General features: G+C 36.1%; 1 protein-coding gene across 1 annotated transcript in view; it reads right to left on the bottom strand.

Moving 5' to 3' along the window:
- Positions 1 to 20,048, bottom strand: part of GUCY1A2 (guanylate cyclase 1 soluble subunit alpha 2) — a gene marked incomplete at both ends in the record, with an annotated part of 289,102 nt that overhangs the window by 133,940 nt on the left and 135,114 nt on the right. The window contains one exon of the mRNA XM_080932509.1: positions 15,174 to 15,659. Coding sequence (XP_080788635.1) covers positions 15,174 to 15,659 — 486 coding nt within the window. The remainder of the gene's footprint in view (positions 1 to 15,173; positions 15,660 to 20,048) is intronic.

Genomic DNA, 20,048 nt, shown 5'->3' with positions numbered 1-20,048 from the left:
AGAGTTGTATTAATGTGGGATTTTGGGGTAGAGAAACACCCTGGGATGGAGAACAGGCAGTAGAAAACTGCCAGAGAAGGGAGTTGGGCCTTGGTTGAGACTCAGACCAGAACACATTAGCACAGGGGAAAAATTTTCGAACAGAACATCAATGGCTTATACTCTAAGATCAAGAATCAACAAATGGGACCTCATGAAATTGCAAAGCTTCTGTAAGACTAAGGACACTGTTAAGAAGACAAAATGGCAACCTACAGATTGGGAAAGGATCCTTACAAATTCTACATCTGATAGAGGGCTAGTATCCAATATATACAAGGAACTCAGGAAGCTAGATTATAGAATATCAGATAACACTATTAAAATTGGGGCACAGAGCAAAACGAAGAATTCTCACATGAGGAACATTGAACAGCTAAGAAACACCTAAAGAAATGCACAACATCCCTAGTCATTGGGAAAATGCAAATCAAAAGGACCCTGAGATTCCACCTCACACCAGTCAGACTGACTAAGAAAAAAATTTCAGGTGACAGCAGATGCTGGTGAGGATGTGGAAAAAAGAAACACTCCTCCACTGTTGATGGGGTTGTAAGCTGATACAACCACTCTGGAAATCAGTCTGTCTGTTCCTCAGAAAATTGGACATCGAACTACCTGAAAACCCAGCTATTCTACTCCTGAGCATATACCCCAAAGATGCTCCAACATATAACAAGGAAACATGTTCAACCTTGTTTATAGCAGCCTTATTTATAATAGCCAGAAGCTGGAAAGAACCCAGGTGTCCATCAAAAAATGAATGATATGGAAAGTGTAGAACCTTTACACAATGGAGTAATACTCAACTATTAGAAACAATGACTTCATGAAATTCCTAGGATGGAACTAGAGACTATCATCCTGAGTGAGGTAACCCAGTCACAAAAGAGCACACATGGTATGCACTCACTGATAAGTGGATGCTAGTCCCAGAAAGCACTGAATAACCAATACACAGGAAAAAATTCACAGACATTAGAAATCTCTAAAAGAAAGAAGGGCAAAATGGGGATGCCTCACCTCTTCTTAGAATAGAGAACAAAACTTTCATGGGAGGAAATGCAAGGTCAAATATAGGAACATAGACTGAAGAAAAGATCACACAGAAGCTACTTCAGGATCCACCATATATGCAGTCACCTAATCCAAGCACTATAGCTCATCTCAAAAATTACTTACTGGCAGGAACCAGAGATGCCCCCTCAGAGTCATATAGATACAGCTGAGCATGCTTGCAGCTAAGCATCAGTCTGAACTCAGGGATCCCAATGAAGTTGCTAAAGAAAGGACCTAAAGAACTGAAAGAGACTGCAACCTCATGGGAAGTAGACAACATTAACAACCAGCCAAACCCTCCAAAACTCATGGAATAAAACACCAACCTTTGTGTGCACTTTGAGAGACCTATTTACTCAGTTGTGTATGTAGCTGAATATAGTAATGTCTGGCATTAATGTGAGAAGAGGCTTTAGTTCCAGAGTTGGCATGATGTCCCAATGTAGGGGAATACCAAGGAAATGGAGTGGAGATGAAGATCAGAAGAGAATGCACCTTTGTGAAGGCAAATGGAGGGGAAGAAGATAACATCTGAAATGTAAATACTAATAAAAATGAGAGAAAAAAACAACTATTATGCCAAAAACAAAGAGGAAAAAAGAAAAAAATGTGAAATAGGAAGGTAAAAAAAGACACAACTATACAATAAAATAAGTATGTCCCTGTTAAAAGCATTCTTTTGGGTCTAATCTAATGCCAATATCAGGCTTCATTCTAATTTGATGATATTTATTTATTTAAAATATTCATCCAATGTTAAATGCCTCAGATTTCTAAACCCTTGTTTTGAGGTTATAAACAGTTCTTACTACTGGAGTTCCATGGTTCCATGTAGCCTACTGTGTTGTTGAATAGGATCTAAGAATCCAAATTTAGGCCATAGGACAGCATATACTGTGATCCAATGATCTTACTGCCAATCCCTGATCATTTTTTGTTTTACAGATTTTAAAATTTTGGACAACTGACAGCCATGTACTTTAAAATTAATTTTTGATTTTTTTATGAATCAAAATTGAAAGTTTGTAATTTATTTGCATAAATTATATGGCCTTACAGCCAGTTTTAACTTACATCTTCTTGGTACACAACTACTTAGAATTTCTGTTACCACTACCTTCATGGGAATATTTACCAAATTTCCAGAAAAATATGGACAGTTGTAAACATGCATTTTTATAATTTGTACAACAAGACTTTGTAACCCATCAAAATGGCTTGGGCAATGGCACAGTTTCTGAAGTGAATGAGAAGCTGAGAACTCCAAGGATCCCCATAAAAAGCCAGGTATGACGACCTGTATTTATACTCTCATTGCCAGGGCAGAAAGCCTGTAGATGTTTGATCTCTGATCAACATCTAGCCTACATGTGTGCTCCACAGAGCAATAGAATACCCCCGTCAAATAAACAAGATGGATCGTTCCCAATATATGAGGCTAAAACATGCGTGCATGCACCTAGTCACATGTGTATAATGACATACCCATGCTCACATTCTCTCACATACAGGCAAATGTTGATAAGGATTGATTGTATGAGGCACTTTCTCTTTAGGAGCAAATACAATAACATCATGTGATCGTATGTTATCAATCGATATGTTATATAAACACAGTATAAAATAACGACTCAGCAATAACATTCTTGGAAATATACCCAAAAGATGCTCCACCATGCCACAGGGCACATGTTCCATTTATTGATAGGAGCCTTATTTGTGATAGCCAGAAAGTGGTAAAAACCCAGATGTCCCATGACAGAAGAATGAATACAGAAAATGTGGTTCATTTCCACAATGGAATACTAAGAATGATGATATCATGAGTTTCATAGGCAAATAGATGAAACTAGAAAATATCATCCTGAGTGAGGTAACTCAGACCCAAAATGATATGCACTATATGTCCTCACTAATAAGTGGATATTAGACAAAAAAAAGTACAGAATACCCAAGATACAGTCCATAGAACTCAAAAAGCTCAACAATCTGAAGAGCCCAAATGAGGATGCATCAGTACCACTTGAAATAGAGAAGAAAGCAAACACAAGGGAGGAGGGAGGGGGCTGCCTGGAAGAAAAGGGGGACAGGACAGCAAAAGTGAAATATGACCTGGTACTGGGTGGGGAGAAGGCCTGAAGCCCTGCAGGCCAACAGAAAGGATGGAAACAGGCGACCTCAGAAGATTGAATATTGGGAAGATCTGCTAGAATTTACCAGAGACCTGGGAGGTAAGAAAACTTAAGGATTCAAAAGAGGGGGTAGACTAGATGTAATGCCTACAGTGGAGAGAGGGAACTTGTAGAGCCCACCTCCAACAGAAAAACAGGGCAGCAAGTGAGAGATGGGGTTGCTATCCCACAGTAAAAACTTTATCCCATAATTGTTGCTGTCTGAAAAAATACAAGGATAGAAATTGAGAAGAGCCTGAAGAACAGAAGTCCCAGTGACTGGCTCAAAGGAGACATAGCTTAAGGGGAGGCCCCAAGGCCTGACACCATTAATGAGGCTATGGACTGTGCATAAAAGGACCTCTCATGACTGCCCTGTGAAAGATCCAACAAGCAGCTGAAAGAATCAGATTTTTTTTGCACCCAATCAAACAACAGAAGAAGAAAACAAGGTTTTGTGGAACACAGTAAGTAGTGTTAATCCAGAACAAAACACAGCAATCTCAATTAACCAGGACCCCTGAGATCTCTCAGACATTGGATCACCAACCAGGCAGCATACACCAGCTGATATGAGTCCCCCAACACATATACAGCAGAAGAATCTCACGTCTGGGTTCAGTCATAGAAGATATGCTTAACCCTCCAGAGACTGGAGGCCCCAGGGAGTTTAGAGGTCTGGTGGGGTAGGTAGAGTGGAGACATCCTCTTGGAGACAATGGGGGGCTTTGGGAGGAGATATGTGATGTGGAACAGTAGGCAGGTGGACCAGGAAGAAAATAAATCTTGAGTGTGAAAGTAAAATAAAGGAAAAGAAAAGAAAAAGAAAAAATAAATGAAGGGTGAAATAATTTGTATAGAATATACCTGAGTTCATTAAATCCATGTTAAGTCATACACTTCATATAATATAAATATTTCAAACCTTTTGGTTTCCAAAGTTATAATAATTATCATAAATAATAAGATTAAATCCTGGAAAAAACAGTACACCAGGCCTGGAGAGATTTCTCAGTGTTTAAGAGCTCTAGCTGCTCTTCCACAGGACCAAGATTTAATCTCCAGCACCTAGATGGTGTTTCACAACCAGCTGTCACTCAAGGTCTAAGAGTTCTGATGACTTAGTTTGGTTTCTGAAAGTACCATATATAACTGCAGACATACGTGTTTGTAAAACTTGTATAAACAAAAAAATATTTAAAACTAAAAAAATAAAGCATAATGAGCAAGTGGCATATATTATGAAACAATTTTTAATTCATTTATAAACACATTGAACTTTTAGAGGCAATGGGAGCTCTAAATACTGTTGACTGTATGCTTGGTTAAGTCGTCATGAGATAGTAATGTGCACTCAAAATCTAAAGCAACAGCTATTTATCATACATGTTTAATGATACATTCAAGAAAGAGTACTAAGTAGAGAAAAGAAATCCTTAATTCTTTATACACAGATGAGACAGATGCAACTTCTAAGGCATCAAGTGAATACGGAAACATTTAGCAAGAAGGATATGGCAAAACAGAAACCTCTTTGTACACAGAAGAAATACAACTGTTTGGTACTAGAATTCATGAGAAAGAGCAAACATCTAGATGTTTGCATTATGTAAAAAACATATCTTCACTGTGTTTTGTTCTGGATTAACGCTACTTACTGCGTTCCTCAAAACCTTGTTTTCTTCTTCATTCTTCATTGAAAACAGTTTCCTTTACATTTATGAAAAATATATGTGTGTGGACATTTTTGTAGAGCTTCTTCATAATAACAAGTTAGCCAAAGATTATGAGACATAGAAGTCAATACATCATGTATCAAGTCCAAATACACTCGTGGTCACTTATTTAAACTAAACTGAAATGAAGCAAGCAATTATTGAAAGAGATGGCACATTAGCTGTTCAAAGGTTGTCTGTGTTTTGAATTCACTAATCATTGCTTTTATGATTTTTACATAGTTTTAAGTACAACAAACACTATGAAAATAGTGCCTCTTATTTATTTTCTGGCTTTGCAACTTGCTCCAGAATAACACTAGAGAAAAATAAAGACAGTTCAATTAAGCAGGGGAGTAAAGAGAAAGTAGCACTCAGAAACACAAAGAAAACAAAGAATCCAACAAACTTCTATCCTTCCCTAAATATATGAGAGGAGGCTAGGGCAAGATCAAGGCAGTATATATATCTGCTGTTCAACACATGACCTCAGCTATTTTTATGAAGAGTTTACTTGTCTCCATACAGTTCTATTTAAATTTTACATTTGGGTTTGCACCTATACCCAGGAGTGGACTCTGAGCTCTGGATCTCCCCTTATTCCACCCACACCCAGAGACAGCTTGACCCCCAGGAGCACTGACACACCCAGGATCACAGGTAAGGTCCCCATTGCTGCCCTGATACCTGGCATACCTTCTATTCCCAGGAACCCAGGAAACACATAAAACCCTGCCCAGCCAGAAGTACACATTCCTTCCAGGTTGCACCTGCACTAGAGAATGAACCAAAATTCTCCAACCACTCCACCCACACCAAGAGGCAGCTTGACCTGCAAGAGTTCTTCCATATCCAATATCACAGACTCCTACAGCTAGGCTCCCAGGTGTTCTGACACTACCGGGCTCACAGGCTCACAGGAGGAATAGGATCCAATCAGAGATAGCAAGGCCAATTAACACCAAAAATAACTACATGGTGAGCGTTAAGAACAAAATTATAAGCAACAGAAACCGATGCTACTTAGCAACATTTGAATCCAGTTCTCATAACACTAGCCCTGGATACTCCAACACACCTGAATAGCAAGATTCATATCTCAAACACCATCTCATGAAGATAATAGAGGACTTTAAGAAAGACATAAATAATCCCTTAAAGAAATACAGTAGAACCTGGAAAAAATATAAGCCCATAAAGGATAAACATAAATCCCTTTAAAAAATAAAGAAAAACACAAGCAAGCAGGAGAAAGAATTGGTTAAAATCATCCAGGATTTAAAAATGAAAATAGAAATATTAAAGAAAATACAAAGGCAGACAACCCTGAAAAGGAAAACATAGAAAAGGGAACAGAAATCACAGATACAAGAATCACAAACAGAATATAATAGATAAAAGAACAAATCTTAGGTATAGAAAATACCATAGAAGATATTGACACAGCAGTCACAGAAAATCCAAAAAGCAAAAAGATCGTAACCCAAAACATTCAAGGAATCTAAACCTAAAAATACTACATATAGAAGAGAGTGAAGATCCACAATTCAAGGGCCAGTAAACATCTTCAACAAAATTATAGAAGAAAACTTTCTTAATCTAAAGGAAGACATACCCACAAACATACAAGAAGCCTATAAAACCATGAACAGATTGGACCAGAAAAAAATTCCTCAAATCACATAATAAAATACCAAATGTGCAAAACAAAGAATAAATATCAAAAGCTATAAGGGAAAAAAGTCAAGGCAGACCTAACAAATTACATCAGATTTCACAACAAAGACTCTAAAACCAGAAGATCTTGGGTATAGGTTATACAGACCCCAAGATAATACAAAAGCCAGTCCAGGCTACTATACCCAGCAAAGTTCTAAATTATCATACATGAAGAAATTAAGATATTCCACGACAAAATCAAATTTAAACAATATATTTCCATTAGTCCAGACGTACAAAGGATAATAGAGGGAAAAATTAGAACAGGAAGAGGAAAATTACACCCAAATAAAAGCAAGAAATGAATCTTCTCACAACAAACCAATAAGAAAACAACACAAACATAATTCCATTTCTAACAACAAAAATAACAGAAAGCAACAATCACTGTTTCTTAATATCTCTCAACACCAACAGACTCAATTCCTCAATAAAAAGACATAGACTAACAGATTGGATACATAATCAGGGCCCATCATTTTGGTGCATACAGCAAACAGACCTTAGCGACAAAGACAGGCACCACCTCAAAGGCAAAGGCAAAAAAAAATTATTCAAGGAAATTGTCCCAAGAAAGAAGATAAAGTAGCCATTCTAAAATCAAATAAAAATTGACTTTCAAACAAAAATTATCAAAAAAGATGTGAAATGGCACAATATACTCTCCAAAGGGAAAAAAAACACCAAGATGATACCAATGGATCGATCATAAAAACAGAAACTAAACAGAGATATAGTGAATCTAAGAGAAGTTATGAACCAAATGGATTTAACAGATATCTGCAGAACATTTCACACATAAAGAAAAGAATATATCTTCTCAGTGCCTCATGGTACCTTTTCCAAAACTAACCATATAATTTGACACAAAACAAGTCTCAGAACATACAAGAATATTGAATTAATCCCATTTATTATATTGGACCACCAAGACACAGGTTTGTCTTCAATAATAACAAGAAAAACAAAAACAAAACAAACAAAAAACAGAAAGCCCACATACATATATAATCAGAACAACTCTTTTCTCAAAGACAGCTTGGTCAGGGAAGAAATAAAGACTTTTTTTAATTTAACAAAAATGAAAAAATATCAAGGGACTATATACCCAAACTTTTGAGACACAATGAAATCAGTGCTAAGAGGAAATCTCATAGCTCTGTGCATTCATAAAGACATTGGAGAGATCATACACTAACAGCTTAACAGCATATCTGAAAGCTCTAGAACAAAAGGAGGGAGAGTAAATGGTAGGAAATAATCAAACTTGGGGCTCAATCCAACCAAGTAGAAACAAAAAGAACTATACAAAAAAATCAACAACATCAAGAGCTGGCCCTTTGAGAAAAGCAACATGATAGATAACCCCTTAGCCAAACTAACTATAGGGCACAGAGGCAGTACCTAAATTCACAAAATCAGAAATGAAAAGGAAAACATAACAACAGAAATTGACAAAATTTTTTAAAAACTCTTATTCTACTACAAAAGCCTATACACAACAAAACTGAAAAATCTAGATAAAATAAATGGTTTTCTAGAAAAAAAAACAGATATCAAAGTTAAATAAGGACCAGTTAAACCATCTAAGCAGTCCTATGACCCCTAAAGAAAGAGTAGTAGTCATTAAAGACTCCCAACAAAAACAAAACAATACAAAAAAAAAACAAAAACAAAAACAAAAACAAAAACAGCCCAGGTCCAAATAGTTTTAGGGAAGAATACTACCAGACATTCAAAGGAGACCTAATAACAACACTTCTCAAACTATTTCACAAAACAGAAATGGAAGGAAAATTACCCAATTTACTTTATGAATCCACAGTTACACTGATGCATAAATCCCACAAAGACCCAACAAAGAAAGAGAACTTTAGACTAATTTCCCTTGCAAATACCAATGGAAAATACTCAATAAAATTTTTGCAAACTGGATCCAAAAACACATCAAAATGATCATTGACCATATCAGGTAGTTTTCATCTCAGGAATACAGTGATAGTTCAATATATGTAAATCCATCAACATAATCCACTATATAAACAAACTGAAAGAAAAATTGTATGCTCAACTTATTAGATGCTGAAAAAGACCTTTGACAAAATACAACACCTTTTTCTGTTAAAACTATTATAGAGATCACTAATTCAAGTTTCATACCTAAAAATAATAAAAACAATATGCAACAAAGCAGTAGCTGTTAATAAACTAAATGAAAAGAAACGTAAAGTAATATGACTAAAATCCAGGACAAGACAAGGCTGCCCAGTCTTACTCTATTCAATATAGTACTCATAGGTCTATTCAGAGCAATTAGGCAACAAAAGGAGATTAGATGGATACAAACTACAGAAGAAAATGCAAATATCACTATTTGTTGATTATATAATAGTACATATAAGCAACCCTAAAAAAAATCTATCAGAAAATTCCTACAGCTGACAAAACAACTTGATCAAAGTGGCTGTATATAAAACTAACTCAAACAAATCAGTAACCTTGCTATACTCAATGGCTAAATGGGTTGAGATATAAATTGGTAAAATGACACCCTTCACAATAGTCACAAGTAACATAAACTATCTTAATGTGACTCTAAACAAGCAAGTGGAAAATCTGTAAGACAAGAACTTTAAGTCTTTGAAGAAGCCCTCAGAAGATGGAAAGATCTCCCATTTCTTTGATGCATAGATAATGGCTATCTTACCAAAAGCAATCTACAGATTCAATGCAATATCAAAATCTCAAGAGACTTCTTCAGAGAGATACAAATAGCAAATTCATCTGGACTTACAAAAAGTAAAATAAACAACAACAAAACCCAAAACCACCACCACCAAAAACAACAACTCTCAAGATAGTGAAAACTATTCTCAACAATAAAAGAACTTCTCGGGAATCTCCATTTTGGACCTAAAGCTGTACTACAGAGCAATGGTGATTAAAACTACATAATACAGATACAGAGACAGGACAGCAGATCAATGGAATAAAAATAAGAAGTCCCAGAAATAAATCAACACACCTACGTAACTTGATGTTTTAGAAAGAAGCCAAAAGCATCTAGTGAAAAAGGACAGCATTTTCAACAAATGGTGCTGATTCAAATGGTAGTCAGCATGTAGAAGAGGGCAAGCTCTCCATTCTTATCTCCTTGTAAAATGCTCAAGTTCAAGTAGATCAAGGTCCTCCACATGAAGTCAAATATGCTGATTCTAATAGAAAATGTGAGAAAGAGCCTCGGACACATTTAAATAGGGAAAATTTTCCTGAACAGAACACCTATATTCTTTCATAGGAGGAAAGATGAACATCTTGTCTAAAGGAGAATGGCACTCTAATTTAGAGCCCTTCCTAAGCTCTCCTCCGTCTTCTGGTCTGTTACAGGAGACTCAAACTTTTCAGGTTATTTAGAATCACAGAATGCAATGACTAGGTCAAACACACCCCAAGGCATGTGCACACACACAGAAGCACACACATGTGGACATTTGAGGCATACAGGCATGTGCACACACTCATACACACTAATGTATGCCTCAAGTGCTAAGAAAACAGTGGCACAGTATACAGTCAATGTTCCTAAGTTCATTGAATTCCATTAAATGCATCCAAATAAATTATATATATAATGATTTGGGAATTTAAATGGAAAACATTTTAACTTAGGGCTAACTGATAAGGTGTCCTCAAAAATATGCTTTCCCCTCTTTAAAATGATAAATCTAATTACAGTTATTTTGGTTGATGTTTCTGACCCAAATACTACCTTTACAGCATTTAGTAGATACAGCAACTAAAGGAGGTCATGGATATAAATAGGGGAGCAATTTGGCCTAAGAACAATTCCCAAGTGTTTGCCACGTATTCCAAATAACTGCCCATGACAAAGAAGCTCTTTTCCTGACGAGCTTCAGTAAGTATATGTCCCTTTAGTTCCACATTAGGAATCTTAATCATGCAGAATATGATCATGACAGGGTCAGGATTACTAATTATAAAGATTAGTGAATACTGAATCATGTTAGAGAAAAAAATGCTCTAACATCCAGTGAAATTTTGTTTTAAATTTCAAGTTTGATGTGGGAGATTCAAATTTTCTGATTTTTCATTATTAGTCCTATAAGATTTTCAATGAGTAGATGCCAATTTCCAGGCTCCTAATCACTATCACTACAAATTACTACATGTACCTATTAAAATGAACAGCATAATGCTATTTGCAAACTATCTTTACCTTCTACTATCTTGTCTGTACTAAAACTATTGTTCTGGCTGAAGTCTACCCACCATCCTGTACAAAAAAAAAAATCTCAAGACAAAACAAGATTCAATAAGACAATGCAAAGCCCTCATAAGCAGGCTGTACAAGGAAATCAAATAGAAGGAAAAGAGTCTCAAAAACAGGCAAAACAGCCAGAAAGACACCTATTCCACTGTTAGGAGTCCCATGTTTTAGTACAATATTTAGAATTGTGATATATCTTAATCATAAAATAAGACAATATAGTCAGTATTATGAAATACTTCAATGTAAAATGTCCTCCCTAGGTCCAGGATTAGCATATGTTCCCAATAAGGTGCTGCTCTTGAGGAAGGTTATCGAATGTTGACGCAGTGAATTCTTGTTGGAGAAAGGACCTGGGGGATTTATAGTCTGGCCCCACTTCCTTTTTCCTTCTCTCTGCTTCTTGACTTCCATGTAATGTCACCATCTGGTCTCATGCTCCTGTTTTTATGCCTTCCCTGCCATGATCATATTTTCATGAAACTGCCAGCTGAAATAATTCTTTCTTCCTGTGCTGCCCTGGTCAGACATTGTGCGGCAGCAATGTATAATGTATAATGTATAAATTACTTTTCAAAATATCAATTGTTCCATATCTCTAAAACATATTACCTAGTCAACTCTACTTTTTCAGGCAGGATGTCTAAACGACCTGCTGACGTGACTCAGCTGTGTGCATACTCGGTGGCAGAGAAATGACTTCAGTATTCATACACCTGTGAACATCTTGGCAGCCGAGCCCATGCAAAACCTTTCATTTTCTCATGGCTTAAAATGTGCTCAGTGAAAAGCACAGCTTCTTCCCACACCTCCTACTTTATAAAACTGTACATGATTTTAGCAGAATTTTCATAGCATGGCCTACATTTGCTGAATTTTTCCACTCCAATTCATCACTGCTTCTCTGTAATGATAGAGAAACGGTAGAAGACGAGGTGTCTGGGCACATGTACAGAGACTGGGTATTACTGTGTCAGCATGGAGTGGGTCTGTGAGATGGCTCCCTCCATGTTGTTTTCTCTTTTTATTCCACATTATCTGCTTTGTGATATAAATGAGGCATACACATTTTTCTCTTCAAACTTTCTATTCAAAGCTTACCAGTACTTTAAAGTGTCTTACATTTTGTGAATCAACAGGGTTGCTTAAAAATGGCCTTTGGAATTTAATATTGTTCAATATAAAGTAAAATATGCATGTAATTCATGTTATAAATGTATTAAATAAAAAACAGTTCACAGCACATCGTAGTAATTATTCTAGGGCACACAACAGCACGGTGCAAATGTGCTTACAAATAAACAGGAATGACTTTTATGAGAGAAAGTAGGAGGGTCGAACCAAGAATGGCTTTTTTATAGTCTTTTTCATCTATTTCTCACAGTGAACTCGTTTATCCTTTTCCTTTCCCCATCTCTTTAGAAACAATGTGTGTGTGTGTACATGTGTGTACTCACTTGCATGTACATGTACCTATGAATGCCAGATGTTAACTCCAAGCATCTTTCTTTGTTATTCTCTGCCATAACATTTTGGGATGCTCTCTCTGAACCTAGAGCTTTAGATGGTCTGTCTACACCAGCAAAACAGTCTACTAGGATCCACCTGTCTGCTTTCCCAGACCAGGGTTAAAAGTGCACTCCACTCTGCTTTAGAAACAAGCACTCTTCTTAGGCATCTTAATCCCATCTTTCCTTTCTCCAGCCTTATCATTCTCTTAACATCAACAAATATTGTGTTTGAATTGCCAAAAACGCAATTCTTTTTAACCAAAATGAACAGCTCAAGCTGTCACATTTACCTATTGCACATCCACATATCCCTGGAATTAAATGTGTTAAAAACAGATATCACTGGAATTGTATAAGTTCATACTTCATTTTTAAATTTGAGAAGCAAGTTTGCTTGAAGAAAATTTGTTACTTATATTATTTCTGTTTAATTTTATACACACAGACAGACATCCAGGATCAGTGGAAAGTACAGTTAAAGATTACATCAATAAAGTCATGTTGCAGTTAAAACTTGATGGTAACTGTTCATGCCTGTAGGCATGTGTCTGAGGTTTAATAACATACAAAAATATGAAGATCACACCATATTTTCATAGATTCATTTTCCAAGATGTTTATGAAAGCTTGTTTTTTTTTCAGGTTTGGAATTGTTTTGCTAACCCCAGATGGCATCACATTTCTTCTTATACATCTTTTCAAAGCCTAACTTGCATCTTATTTAAACTATGGACTTGACAAAGTGAATCTATTTATCTAGCTTTCCCACTTATTTATATAATCTTAGAATAAAAAAAATAAAAGCTACATATGCAGTCACCAAACCCAAGCCATATTGCTGATGCCAAGAAGTGCTTACTGGCAGGAACCAGACAGATGCCTCCTCAGAGGCTCTGCCCGAGTCTTTCAGATACAGCTGAGGACGCTTGCAGCTAACCATCAGACTGAACACTGGAACCATAATGGAGAAGCTAGAGAAAGGACTAAAGGAGCAGAAAGGGTTTGTAACCTCATGGGAAGAGCATTATCAAACAACCAAACCCTCCAAAACTCCCATGGTCTAACACATCAACCATTGAGTACACATGGAGAGACCCATGGCTCCAGTTGCACATGTAGCAGAGGACAGCACTGTGTGGCATCAGTAGGAGATGAGGTCTTTGGTCCAGTGAAGGCACATTTTCCCAGTGTAGGGGAATGCCAAGGCCCTGAGGTGGAGAGGGTGTTGGAAGAGGGAGCACCTTCATGGAAACAAGTGGAGGGAGGATTAGAACGTAGGGAGGAGGAGGGATAACATTTAAAATGTAAATACAGAGAATATCCAATAAAATAATTGAAAAAAAAGAAAACAATGAAAGCTGGAGGAGGCTAATACTGAAATTCAATGACTTAAACAGGGAGACTAATGATCCCAATTACATGTAGGAAGAAAGTATAGGCAAACGTGTTCTGATTTCTCCTCATTCATGAAATATCAGTGCATCAGAGCAATAGGAAGAGGGTGCCTCTCTATCTTAGAACCATACACTGGGCTACTTTTATTACAAAATGTACAACAATAAATTACAGGGAGGTTAAAGGAATTTTTTAAACTCTTATTTTATATAACAGGGCATATTTCTGAGCCATCCTCCACACAAAATGTTTAGAACTCAGACACTAAGTGAGCATCTGCTGTGTGTTTTAAATAATTCTTCTATATAGTCTCCCTTTTTCAGGGAGGCATATCGTAATACAAACACCTCATGAATCATAATCTGAGGGGACAAAAGAAGCACATAAATTCTGTCCCAATCTCTTTACATGCACCTTAGACCATGTAAAGGAGCAGCTGTTCAAATTTTCTGAGTATTTTAAAACTCTGCCATTCATCATTTGCTTAAACTAAATGTCTCTGTGACCTTCATGTAAAAATCCACGGACTAGACATTTCATAAACTATGTAAAAATCTGTGCAAACTGTTTATTTATTAGGTAGGTAGAGGGTGGACTTTCTGGAAGTATGTCTGCAACTTTAACAGGAAGTCCATACAGAGTTTGCTGCAACCAAATAAATAAATGGTGGATCCTACACACCTGTGATTTACCCCCACTTCAGTGCAAAGGTTCTGTCGGAGAACTGTTGACCATGTAGGAAACAATGAGAATGCTTACATATATTTTTTTAGAATTAAAAAAACCCAACTTCATTGACATTGTGAAAAAGCTGATTATTCAAAGGTAAATAATATAAAACATATTTTAATTCACTTGTTATTTCCTTTTATCATAAAAAAAACAGATTATTAGTCTATATTGAAGTCTCACTGTCTAAGCCAAAACTAATTAAAATTTCAAATAGGCTTAGTCTTGTAAGTTTAACTATTTAATAATTTTGAAGAAAAAGAAGTAGTTGTGCAGAACTATTTTTCTTAAACTGCAATATCAGAGTTGCTGATGTCAGTACTTTAAGATAAGTAATGAACTTTTGATAAGATATTAGAAAGATGTGTCTTCAATGTTTATCTCTACATATGTATATATTAAGAATCACATGTATTATGCATATATATGTATATCTACATATACATATATATCATTCACCATCATGTTCAAATTATTGAGTTGAGAATTTGTTATTACAGTACACATACTCACATATACATATATATACATATATCATCTCTATTACCTTGTAAATATCCAAAAAGCCACACTGGTGATCAAATCTTGTGTAGAGTTCATTGAGCATGCTGATCACCTGCATAGGAGTACACTGCGCACATATAGCTGTGAAGCCCACAATGTCAGAGAAGAGCATGGTGACGTCATCAAACTTTCTGGCCTGCACTTGCTGTCCTTGCCACAACTGCTGGGCTACATCACCGGGGAAAATAGAATACAGCAGATCCACTGTCTTCTTTTTCTCTTCTTCCAGGGCCTGGTGAGTTCTTTCTAAGGTGGCCTTTAATTTATCCATCCTCTTCTTCAAGCCATCCTGGGCCTTTGCTTGCTCTCCAACTAAAATGACATCTCGAGTAGCATCATGAATAGGGATGTCTGAGAGATGCAGTCCTCGGCCCATGAGTTCATCCAACTTGTCCACACATGGAGAGCCCATAAACAAAATGGCATTTGATTCTGGGACGTGGATCATTTGTCCTTTGATTTCCATCACCTGTAAAATGAACACAGAAATTTAATCAGTTCTCCTCACAAACAGGCTGAAAAAAAAACTGATGTGATATCTAATGGCTAAGAGGAAAAGAATTGGTTTTTAACTGTATGAAGTATTAATTTTACACTCAGAAATATTCAACAGATTCAAAGCCATTATAAACTTCATGGTCCAGAATAGAAATAACTGTTTTGGATCTTATTATAAAGACAATGATAAAACATAAAATGAAAGCTTTGAGAAAATGAAAGAGGAAAGCATTTTATATACAAAGAACTCAAGAAGTTAGACTTCAGAGAACCAAATAATCCTATTAAAAATAGAGTACAGAGCTAAACAAAAAATTCTCAACTGAAGAACATCGAAAGGCTGAGAAGCACCTAAAGAAGTGCTCAACATTCCTAGTCATCAGGAAAATACAAATCAAAACAACTTTGAGATTCTACCTCACACAAGTTTGAATGGCTAAGATCAAAAACTCAGGTGACAGCAAATGCTGGCAAGAATGTGGAGAAAGAGGAACACTCCTCCACTGTTGGTGTGGTTGTAAGCTGGTACCACCACTCTGGAAATCAGTCTGGAAATCAGTTCCTCAGAAAATTGGACATAGAACTACCTGAAGACCCAGTTATTCTACTCTGGGCATATACCCAAAAGATGCTCCAACATATAACAAGGACACACGCTCAACAGTGTTCATAGCAGCCTTATTTATAATAGCCAGAAGCTAGAAAAAACCCAGATGTCCTTCAACAGAGGAATGGATACAGAAATTGTGGTACATTTATACAATGGAATACTACTGAGCTATTAAAATAAGTTCATGAAATTGGTAGGCAAATGGGTGGAACTTGAAACTATCATCCGGAGTGATGTAACCCAGTCACAAAAGAGCATTCATGGTATGCACTCTCTTAAAAGTGGATACTAGCCTCCCCTTCCCCCCAAAAAAAGCTCAGAATACCCAAGAAATCATCCACAGAACTTTTGAAGCCCAAAAAGAAGGAAGACTAGAATGTGGATGCCTCAGTCCTTCTTAGAAGGGAGAACAAAGCAGAGGAGAAATACAAGGTGAAATAGAGGATCGGGGATTGAAAAAAAATCTACAGAGACTGCCTCACTTGGAGAACCACCCCATATGCTGCCACCAAACCAAAGCATTATCCCTGAAGCCAAGAAGTATTTACTGGCAGGAACCAGACATGGATGTCTCCTCCGTGGCTTTCACAGAGTAATACAGATACAGATGAGGATGGTTGCAGTTAAACATCAGACTGAACATGGGGACCACAATGAAAGAGCTAGAGAAAGGACTGAAAGACCTGAAAGGTTTGCAATCTCATGGGAAGAACAACATCATCAACCAGCCAAGGCACTGAGGTGGAGAGGGAGACCCTTCATGGAAGCAAGTTGAGCAGGAAGGAGGTGAGTGAGGGGAAGGGTATAACATTTAGAATGTAAATACAGAATATCCAATAAATTTGAAAAAAAGAGTTGATGACAAGATTACTGGGCTGAAAAAAATTTAAACCAGAAATCTGTCATTAAGCCATCATTAGCAGAAAGTGCGTATGTATAAAGCAAACTGTATTCCACACACACCAAATTAGAATAGCACTAAGGTCTGTTAAGAACGTAGAGTGTAGGGACAAGTAGAGTATTGTCATCCTTCCCTCTTGTGACTTTTCACAGACATCAGGAAATTAGGATTTAATAGAAAAAGAAACTGAAACTTGGGTTCTGCTACCTCGGCTTGGATTCCCACTGAAAAGGCACAAGCATGACTTTATTCCTAGAGTTGTTTGGGTTAGACTCATAGGCTCCAGTACAGATCGATGCAAAGAAAACTGTAAGCCCCTGTGGGGATAAATAGGGCCAAGTGTTGGTCAACTCTGGGGCTGCAATGTCACCATTCCAATAGAGTTTACCTCCTACGTTTATTCTCCATTATTATTCATAAAAATCCACAGACTACTTTATCATGTTAGAGACTAAAATACTCAACATTTCCCACAATCTTAGGAAAAGTAAACCCAACAGAGGCTTTACAGCTTTAGGCTTAAAGCGATGAGCTCTACGTTACTGCTCTACAGCTTCTCCTGAAGTTCAGTGTTTCATGATTTCATTCAGTGCTTTGCCTCAGCCTGGAGCAGATACTGAATGCTTTTATTTACTTATGCTGGTCTGGCGCATGAAGATAAATAAACAAAGTGACATTTTCTTCCAACTTTTTATAGTACATTAAGGAACTCAAACTATACAAGACAGAAAGTAATGTGATGAGCAGCCATTCCCAGTTCCACATATCAGTTGAGCTCTCAGAGGATGAAAGGCCATATTTAAAGTCATTGGCTTATAAACAGTTTCTTGGTATTTGAACACATTCCTGGTGTCAGTTTCATAGTAAAAATATTGTTAAAGTCATATATTTTCTTATGGAAACATAGTAAGGGCAGAAAAAGAAATATCCATATAATTTATAATCTAATAGTGAAAAAAATATCTTCTGCCCGGTACTTGGGCATATTTGCCTCTGTTGATTATTTATTATTCGGTAAATATCTTTTCATTCATTTTATTTTGTTTCATTTCCGTTGTTGTCTCTCAGAATCCAGTTTTTTCCAATTAGAGACAGAAAGGGAGCAGATATGGAAGGAAAGGAAGTGAGAAGGAACTAAAAGGAGTAGAGGGAAGTAGAATTACAGTCAGCATATATTGTAGAAAAAAATGAATCTATCTTCAATGAAAGAAAAATATTGACTACTTAAAATTTAACAAAAACCTTTCATTGAAAGGTTTTATAAACTTTAAAGAGGTCATAATCTTAAATAGTGATGTTAAGTTCTGGTACCGCTAGATTTGAACTTTGAATCTCTCCCCTTTGTCTCTCTCTTCCTTTGTCACATATTCTGTCCATCTTACCATTTTCTTCAGGTTCTTTTTCTTACTGCCTCCCATCTTAAACTTCTTCTTCCCTCCCCTTTGAATTTTGGACTACTGTACCTTTTATACTCCTTGGTCTGATTATTATTTCTTTGGTCTGGTTCTTCCTGCTGTCTGCTTTTCTTCATGACATTACTTCTCTGCCCATCTTTCATTTGTTCTCTTTTTTCTTGCTTTTTACTCCTAGGTACCAATGTCCACATTTTCTATAATAATTGAATCCCCCTTTTGGCCACTGTCTTTTATTTTAAGACTTCTCTTTAAAAAAATAAACTTTGTGTTATGATCAGTCCATGTGTTTTTACACAAATAATATATGTCACTTAACATATAAGACAAAGTCTAAAAAAAAATTTTTATATAATAAGAATCCTGGTTGAATAGTTTGTTACTCTGGTCATTCTAGGAAGATTAGGCAGAAAATATGACCAAAACAAACTGTACAAAATTCTCAAAGAACTAAAAAATATATATTAAACAAAAATTAGTAATTAGCCACTTATAAATGAAAATAAGTTTTGGAAATCTCTAACTTCTACAGACCTTGGGAAGAAAAATATGCACTATCTATATCATGAGACAGTTACATGGGAGAGAGAAACTGAAACAAATATGTTCCTCTTAAAATATTTTTTACTGGTTAACTCTTCTCTTATTTAATTAATGAGCAACTTCATTTGGAATATCTGGGTCACTGTCATAAATATATTTCTCCAGTTGAAAAACAATATAAATTGGTCTTCCTAAATTATTTTTAAGTATAAGTTCTTAAACTAGCTATTTGCATTTGCAAATTTAGTAACAAAAAATTCCACTAATAACCACATTTCTTTTACAGAGTAAGTAGTTATACAAAATTGTCTCAAATCTAAAATTTTATTATATACCCAACAATATTAGAGATTTATGAGATAATAGCCATTACAAAATGAGAGCTTTACAAAATCTATAAAAATTTTAGAAACTAGAAAAGATAAAAAGGTATTATTTGATACTGAATTGTAATAAAAGATTAAAAGTCATTAAATTGGAATTTATCTTGGTTCATTCCAGTCATTCATCTTTTTAAGTTCTAGGTTTCATTATGCTTAAAATAGAGATGTAGGTAATGATTCTGATGAGCACAGTGTCTATAACTAATAGATCTTTTGAGAACATACTTTTTAGTGATACACAACACTGAGAAAGCTTAATAGTTGGAGAAACAAAAGAGGGGTAATGGACCACGCCAGCAGACAGAAGTAACAGTAAGGTAGGAGCAAGTTCAGAACCTTGGTAAATTTCATAATTGAGGATGGCAATAGTTCAAACTACTTCCTTACCTGGTTCCTATCCTGAAGCGAGTGACCACAATACCCCATTAAAAGGACCATAACAACCAGTCACATTACTATACAACCTAGAGTTCTCCATTCTAATGAGGTATCTAGATAGGTCTCAAGTGTT

The sequence above is a fragment of the Micromys minutus genome (assembly GCF_963924665.1).
Source record: "Micromys minutus genome assembly, chromosome: 18".
Lineage (NCBI taxonomy): Eukaryota > Metazoa > Chordata > Mammalia > Rodentia > Muridae > Micromys > Micromys minutus.
The sequence above is the reverse complement of the archived record's forward strand: the minus strand, read 5'-3'. Positions and strand labels throughout refer to the sequence as shown.